The sequence below is a fragment of the Dipodomys spectabilis genome, unplaced genomic scaffold (assembly GCF_019054845.1).
Source record: "Dipodomys spectabilis isolate Male_0828 unplaced genomic scaffold, ASM1905484v1 ptg000266l, whole genome shotgun sequence".
NCBI classification, from domain to species: domain Eukaryota; kingdom Metazoa; phylum Chordata; class Mammalia; order Rodentia; family Heteromyidae; genus Dipodomys; species Dipodomys spectabilis.
This window is the reverse complement of record NW_024870943.1, coordinates 2,309,376-2,317,763: the sequence shown is the minus strand read 5'-3', so window position 1 is coordinate 2,317,763 and position 8,388 is coordinate 2,309,376. Positions and strand designations below refer to the sequence as shown.

General features: G+C 55.0%; 1 protein-coding gene across 1 annotated transcript; it reads right to left on the bottom strand.

Moving 5' to 3' along the window:
* Positions 1-1,521: 1,521 nt before the first annotated feature.
* On the bottom strand, positions 1,522-3,968 carry Klk4 (kallikrein related peptidase 4). The gene is made up of 5 exons (XM_042700189.1): positions 3,905-3,968; positions 2,968-3,136; positions 2,377-2,627; positions 2,137-2,273; positions 1,522-1,674 (listed from the first exon to the last, which is right to left on the bottom strand). The coding sequence occupies exons 1-5, from the start codon at positions 3,966-3,968 to the stop codon at positions 1,522-1,524; spliced, it is 774 nt and encodes a 257-aa protein (XP_042556123.1).
* Between the last annotated feature and the right edge of the window lie 4,420 nt (positions 3,969-8,388).

Below are 8,388 nucleotides of genomic sequence, written 5' to 3'. Positions count from 1 at the left end.
TCCGATTTATGAACTCATCTGTGAATGAGTACCAGCGTCATAGATGGTACATAGTTAAGTCATAGCTCAATATCATATTAGGAACCAAGATTTCATCCTCTGAGCCTTTTTTGGTGGGACCTTCCTGATTGAAACCACCACAACCACCCCCATCACGATCAATTTCAGAACATCGTCATCCCTCCAAAAGGAAGCCTGGGCCATTAGAGCAGTCATTCCACCCTCTCCATCCCCCTTTGTTCTCAGAAATCACCAGCCTGTCAGACTCTATGGATTTTTCTATTGAGGGAATTATATACAATACATAGTTTTTCTTGGTGTCTGAGTTCTTGCAATTAGCATAGATATATGGCCAACATTTCATTTCTTTGTTGATTTATTATTTCGGAGATACTGGAGTTTGAACTCAGGACTTTGCACTTGCTAGGCAAGCACACTACCACTTGAGGCCTGGCCTCCAGCCACTTTTGGTTTGGTCATTTTTGAGATAGGGTCTTGCTTTTTGCCAGCCTGTGCTTGGACTTTGATCATCCTGTCTATGCTTCTTGCCATTACTGTGATGACAAGCATGCACCAGTTTCATCTGCCTTTTGTGACTGAATATTTCATCATATGGGCCTGGCATGATTCATTTGTGCACTTTACTTATTTAGGCTGTTGGGCTATTCTGTTATAAAAATATTCCCACAAACATAGGTATGTATGTATATATATGTATATATGTATTTTTTCTATGTAGTCTAAATCCCTACGCACAAATGTTATAGATGTTAAGCTATTTATTTCCTTATTTTGTGCTTGTACTGGGGCTAGAATATAGGGCCTGGGTGTTGTTCCTGAACTTTTCTACTCAAGGCTAGAGCTCTACCACTTGAGCCACAACTTCCCTTTTGGCTTTTTAGTGGTTCACTGGAGATAAGAGTCTTGTAGACTTTCCTGCTCGGGCTGGCTTTGAAACACGATCCTGAGATCTCAGCCTCCTGAGTAGCTGGGATGACAGGTGTGAGCAACAGTGCCCAGCAGCATGAGTTTGTTCATGTGTGTACACAGGAGTGGAAATTTTGCAGGTTAGGTGGGTGTATTGTCCCCACTGCTAAATGAGATTGGGACAGTACATTTCATTCTACTTCTGGATATCTGTTCTTCCATATTTCTGCATTTTCTCTCTGGACTTGGGAGTAGGAATCTCAGACTGGGAATGGAAGCAGGAAAGATGCCGCGTGCGCACACACACACCCCCTGTGCTCACACTTTTATTTCTGTTATTGTTGGGAAGGGATCAAAAACATTAGTGAAAAACCAACTTTGCAGTGGCAAGTTCAGGTCAACACGGGGACGCTAGGGGGCAGTATGTACAGGAAAGGACTTCTGAGTCTGAGGGAAGAGGCCTAGATCTGAGGGAAGAGGTCCAGGCTCCCCTTGAGGAAGTGGGTAAAGATGTGGGTTCTTGGATGAGGGCAGAGGTGGTGGGGTTTCTTCAGCAGGACCATCATGGGGTGGCTTGGGCCGGGGTGTGTTAGACTAACTGGTCAGGATGGTTTTCGTTATCCAGTTGGTGAACTTGCACAGATTGGTATAGACGCTTGGTACACTGGGCTGGCCGCACTTGTCCAGTCCCAAAGACACCAGACCCTGCAAGTGTTGGTTGCAGACGATGGGGCCCCCAGAGTCACCCTGTGGTGAAAGAAGGAGGGAAGAGAGAAAGAGATAAAAGAAAGTCTCAGAACTCAAGACACAGAGAACAGGCGCTACAGGTGGAATCAAAGGGGAACCAATGACATTGGGAGGCAGAGACAGAGCACCAAGCAGCACAACAAAACACCAGCGCCACACACCCGCCCCTCGGAAGTCCCAGGTGTTGCTCCTGCCCCCTCACAGCTAGCAGATCCCCTGAGGGTGGTCTCTCTCTCTGTCTCTCCTTTGTCTGTCTGTCTGGGTCCCATCTCTCTCTGCATATAACCTCAGGCCTTCTCCTCTCTCCCTGGGTTTGTCTCCTTCAATTTCGGTGTCTCTTTCCCTTCCCCTCTCTGTATTCCTCTCCTTCCTCCCCCCACCCATGTCTCCTGGTGTCTTCTACCTATGTTTCTTCCACCCCGTTATCCACCCCCTTATCCACCCTCCTCGCTCGGCTCTCACGTTACAGGAGTCTTTGCCATCTGGTCCTCCGCCGGCACAGAACATGCTGTAGTGGTACACAGGCGAGAAGACCTCCTTACACTGCTCCTCTGACACCACTGAGATGTTCACGCACTGGAGCCGGCTGGGCAGTCTGCCTGGGACCCAGAGCTTGGGGGGTCAGGCCCTTCCTGGCTGGATAGGGGGGATTTGCCCCCCCCCTCCCAGAGGGGCAGATCACCCACTCCCCAGCTCACCCACCGTTCCTCAGCAGACCCCAGCCGGAGACCAGGCATGATTCCCCAGGGGTGGGGCACTGAGTCGCCACGGCGATACTCCGGATAGTGTGGGACTCGACCACCGATTCGTTCAGCTTGATGAGCATCAGGTCGTTGGCCAGAAAGGGGTGGTTGTAGTCAGGGTGCTGGATGGAGAGCGAGGCCTGCAGCTTCCTGCTGCCTGGCTCCTGTTCGGCCTCCAGATTGTGCAGGCCCAGCCCGATGGTGTAGGAGCTGAGGGCCAAGCGTCAGGTGAGAGCTTCTGCAGCTGCGTTGGCACCCCCACCCTGTCCTTCACCCCAAGACCCCTTCCCAGCTGGATGCTGTGCTAAGAGCTCCCCAACCAGCACCCGAAGCCCTCGGATGGTGGCCCCTGGGACCTGATCCAGCCCCTAAACTGGGATTTTGTCTTGCTTAGGGCTTGTTTCCTAAGCAATAGCGTCTGTCTGGCGGCGCCTCCCTCTGGGTTCTGCTGGTCCAGGCTCAGTTCCCATGGCAACCACCCACTGGGGTCTGGGTGGAGCCTGATCGTAGGTCCCACCCGAGGACACCTGCAGGCCCCTCCCTGCCCCACCTCTGTATGCAGTGAGCGGCCGACAGCACCCACTGCGGATGCACCAGGACGCCCGAGCAGAAGAATTCGTCGTCGGCGAACAGAGCTGCCTGCCAGGGCTGCGAGTAGGGGCTGCAGTCCTCCCCGTTGATGATCTGGCCGTGGCTGTGGCTGTGGGAGGCGAGGGACCCTGGGGGCGGAGTCAGGGCTGGGGGCGTGGCTGTGATCTGGGGGCGGGGCCAGGGCTGGGCTGGGGGACCGCCCAGAAGGCAGGCTCAGTGCTCCAAGGGCAGGGTCAAGTTTTCAGGGTGGAGCCAAGGCTGAGTCCCGCCCAGAAGGCGGGCCCAGGGCTCCAGGGGCGGAGTCTCAGTGGTCAGGGCTGCAGGGGCTGGGCCCCATCTGGGGAGGTTGAGGCAGGACCAGGGCTTTCAGGGCCCTGTGTGAGTGCAGTGGGATGACCAGAGCCTTGGGGGCCGAGCCAGGGGTCTGGGAGGAGTGTGTGTGGGGTGGAGATGACAGTTTAGGGCCCCTCTGAGTAGGGGAGCGGGCTTGGGGGATGTGACCAACCCAGACAGAGTTCAGGGGTGGGGACAGGTTTGGGGGTCAGGCCAGGTCCCTCGGGGAGAGTTAAAGCCCAACGGGGCGGGGCTTAGGTCTGGGAGCCAGGATGAGCTCACCGCAGGAGGAGGGGCTGGGCTTGGAGGGGGCCCGCCCTCAGGACCCCCACCCTCCCTGCCCTGCTCACCGGGCTGGCAGGGTGTCCCTCCTCTCTTCTCCAGAGAGTAGGCACAGATTCTGCAAGGTGCGGTCCCTGGAACCCCGACCCCCATCTGGTGGTGCCTTCAGCTGGCCCTGTCCCCAGATCGCTGAGATGCAACCCGTGTCACCCAGAAACACCACACAGCCGTCACCTCACCACATGTGTGGCCACCCTCGGCAGACACCCACACACGCATACCTGTGACCCCAAAGACGAGGTACCCCACAAGCCAGCCCCAGGGAGCTCTCGTTGTGACCATCATATCAGAACCTGGAAATAAGAACGGGGTCCTGGGGTGAACCTGGAGACCTTTGCCCCCCTTCTCTGTCCCCTTGTGACCCTTGGGGTGTTGGTTGGGAGCCTACATTGCCCCCACCCCTACAGATGGGAGGGGGAAAGAGAAGGAGGGAGAGAGGGAGGGAGAGAGGGAAAGACAATGAGAGAGGGAGAAGGAGAGAGAAAGGGAGGGAGAGAGAAAATAAGAGAGAAAATGGCAGGGTGAGAGAAAGAGAGAGAGAGAGAAGGTGGAGGGAGAGAGGGGAGAGACAGGGGAGAGGAGGGGAAAGGGGAGGAAGGCGGTACAGCATCTCTCCCTCTCCCCATCTGTTCCCAGAGTAAGAGGTAGAGGTGAGATCGAGCCCTGGTCAGGGCACTGGAGGCTGCGGGGGGAGGTGGAGATGTAGACGCCACAGGTCCAGACAAGAGCTGGGGACAGTCCTCTAGAGCGAGCCCCAAGGGTGAGGGCAAGGGCAGGGGCGAGGGGTGGCAGACTCACCTTCCCCGAGAGGTGGGGACCTGCGCGTCTCACGGCTGCCTCTGGCTCTGAACCCGCTGCTGTGTCTGCTGCGGCTGGATTTATAAACCCCGCCGCTGGGCTGGCCTGCCGCAGCCGGCCACCAGGGGGCCCGGGGGGCTTCGAGCAGGGGCCAGAGCCTGGGCCCACGCCCAGCCTACGCTCTGCAGACCTCCTCCTCCTCCTCCTCCCCCCAACTCCTCCTCCCCTTCCTCCTCCTCTTCCTCTTCCTCTCCTCTTCTCCCTCCTCCTCTTCTTCCAGCTCTTCTCCTTTTTCCTCTTCCCCACCTTCTACTCTTGCCCTCCTCCTCCCTTAGTCCTCCTCCATCTCCTCTTTCTCCTCGCTTCCCCCCCCTCCTCCCCCCTTTCTTCTTTCCCCTCATTCATTCTCATTCATTCTCAGGTTCTTTCTCATTTTCCCCCATCCTCCTCTCTTCTCCATCCATCTCTTCCTGGGTCTCCCTGTCACTCTGCAGTTCCTGGCCTGAATCTCTCTCTCTCTCTCTCTCTCCCTCTCTCTCCCTCTCCCTCTCTCTCCCTCTCCCTCTCCCTCCCTCCCTCCTTTTTCTCTCTCCCTCTCCCCCTCTCTTCCTTTCTCTCTCTCTGCCTCTCTCTCTCTCCTCCTCCTCTCCCTATTCATCTTTATTTCTGCTTTCTTTTCTCTCCCTCTCTCTCTCTGCCCTTGTCTGTCTCCTCTGCCCCTTGTCCGAGTTTGGGTCCTATCTGTCCCTGGCTCTTAGCGTCTCTGTTTCCCTGGAGCGACAGACCGCACCAAGGAGGGTGGGTGGGGGTGATGGATGCCCACTGTGATCGGGTTGGGGTGCAGAGCTCATGAGTGGGGGCCAGTGCTGCAGAGGAGACTGGGCAGCTGAAGGCGGGGGAGAGGTGTGGGTGCTGCCCCAGGCCTGGGCCTGAGCCCCGGCTGTGTCCTGTGTGGAACTTGAGGTCAAGGTAGGTGAGCAGCGTTATCAGTGCAGATGCAGCCAGAGGCAGGGGTGGAAGGGGCCCAGCAGCGCCGGCCATGCTGACCTGGAGGAGCAGATCCTCCTCCAGCTCCCATGGTGGCCAGGCCAGCGGCCAGCAAGCCCTTGCCATCCTGGCCGCCTCTTGCCGGGGCCCAGTGAAGACTTTAGGGGAGGCACCGGGCAGGGTGGGGAGGACTTAGTGTAGATAACTCACAAAGCTGGGGACAACAATGCCCTCCCGGGGTGTGCCCAGGTTGGGGTGCTCAATCCGGGGTCCCCTCCAGAAGGGAGAAAGAAAGGGAATTAGAGAGAGAATCTGAGGTTCCTCTAGCCCTGGGAGAGGGGGCGGCATAGGGAATCCTGACTTTATCGACAGAGAGGAAGGACAAGGATTCATGGCCATTAAGTAGTCCTGGTGGATGGTGATTTCAGTCCTTGTTTCTAGAAGGTTCCAGAAATGCTGTTATGACCATCATCACTGTTTAGTAGGAGTCATCACTACCCCAAGGGAGGTCTGACCCAAAGACACTCTGCTGTCCCTCAGGAGCCCCTGGCTCATAAAGACGATATCCATCTGCCTGGATTCCAGAGTGGATTCCAAAGTGTCTGCAGAGAATGGCTCAGAGCAAAGGCATGCGTGTGTATAACATATAATATTATATAGTAGAGAGTTGTGAATATGTGTGTGTATGTATAACCTGTGTCTGTGTGTGTTGGTGTGTATACTCATGGGCCAACAGTGCCACCTGCTGGACCACAGCGGGCTAGCAGAGGAGACCCAGAGGCTTCAGTCCAACAGTGCCACCATGTGGACACCAGGGTGGGGGACTTGCAGGGGGAGCCAGAGGCTGCAGTCCAACAGCACCATCATGTGGACACTAGGAGACTTGCATGGGGAGCCAGAGGCTGCAGTATGACAGTGCCACTTCGTGTGGACCAGGACCAGGAGAGAACCAGAAGCTGTGATCTGACTCTGCCACTTCATGGGGACTGGGGGACTCACATGGGAGGATCAAAAGCTGCAGTCTGACGGCCACCTCATGAACCTCAGAGGACTCTCAAGGAGAGAACCAGAGGCTGGCAGTACCACCTCATGGACACTAGGGGGACTGGTAGGGAGAACCAGAGGCTGTAGTCCAGCACTGACACCTTGTGGACACTGAGGGATTTACAGGGGGAACCAGAGACAGTAGTCTGGCAGCCCTACCTTTTCAAGGACACTGGGGGACTCAGAGAGAACCCCAGGCCGCTGTCCTGCAGTCACCTCGTGGGGACCAGAGGCCGGGGTCCCACAGCACCACCTTGTGGGCTCAAGCCTGGCTCAGATGCTGTCCAGCACATGGGAGAAATGTCCATACTCATTTCCTTGCAATGGTGGCCACGAGGAGGTTTCATGTCCTGTGTTTACTGTACTTTGGTGTTGCTTAGAGTGAGTTAAAGCTGAGGATGGCCAAGGCTGTGTAGCAGCACCTGGGCCATAAATGCAGGAGATAAAACTCACCACTTGCTGCACATCTTGTGCTCCATCTTTCTGCTCGCCTGTCTTCCATCTCTCTGCTCACCTGCCTTCCATCTCTCTGCTCACCTGCCCTCCATCTCTCTGCTCCCCTGTGTTCCATCACCCTTCTATTCTGTGTTCCATCTCCCTGCTCCCCTGTGCTCCATCTCCCTGCTCATCTGCGCTCTATCTCCCTGCACACCTGTCCTCTTCTCCCTGTAGACCGGTCCTGCATTTCAGTGGTCGCCACAGCTGTAAGCTTGTGCCAGCTGTGTTTGCATCACTGTCTGGTCTCTGGGCTTTGTCCACCTCAGCATGCCTCATGAGTCACAGGGTCGTGGTGTGTGTCCCCTCATAGGTGTGTCAGACTCTTTTGGTTCCTGGCCTGGGAAGGAATCACTGAGTCACCAGGAGTGTGTTTGCTGCTTTAATTCAATCCCTGAGCTGTCCTTCCACCCAGTGAAACGTGAACTCACGGTTTGTCCTGACCTCCTACCCTCTCTGCTTCCGGGCTCACTGGCTTCTCCGGGCCATAACTGAGCCCCATCAGTGGCCAGCTAGCGTCTGGTGTTCTGTGTGCAAATTGCCTGTTCTTACACATCATCTCAGTTCTGATAAAGGCACTGCTCTCTTTTTATTTACTTATTAATTCACAGTGGTTTTATTTGTTGTTTATTTTAGTATTACAGATCATGTTCTCAATTACATTTGCCTTTGAGCCTTCCATCACCCACCCTCTTGCCATTTGTGTTTTGTGTTTGGAACAAAGTCTCACTAATTTTTTTTTTTTGCCAGTCTTTGGGTTTGAACTCAGGGCCTGGGCACTGTCTCTAAGATCTTTGGCTCAAGGCTAGCGTTCTACCACTTGAGCCACGGCACCACTTGTGGGTTTTTCTGTTGATGTGGTACTGAGGAATGGAACCCAGGGCTTTATTCATGCTAGGCAAGCACTCTACCACTGAGCCACATTCCCAGCTCAAGTTTCACTAATTTTTAACTTTACCTAAGCTGTCTTTCAACTCATAATCTTTCTGTGACTACTTCCTAAGTAACTGGGATTACAGGCTGGAGCCACCACGCCCAGCTTGATTAGTGTTGCTGACATTGCAAGAAGGCTTTCCTATTTCACAGATCCTCCCCCAGATCTGAACGTTTATCTTTTACTTCAAGGTCACTCATTCAGCCTTGGTCCACCAGTGTCACCTGCCTGATAATCTGAGGGCACTGAGCCAGGCATCCCCCCATCCCTCCACTGGCAGGACTGCTCTTCCATCCCAAGTGAGTGGGGAGCAATGATGCCATTCCGGCAGGGTCTTCTGAGATCTCCCTTCTCTCTGGAAATCTGGTTGTCTTTAGATGTGGTTTTTGTTTTGCAGCCTCAGTGAGTGTCTAGGAGGGTGGGGAGCTTTTTTCTTGTACTGCCATG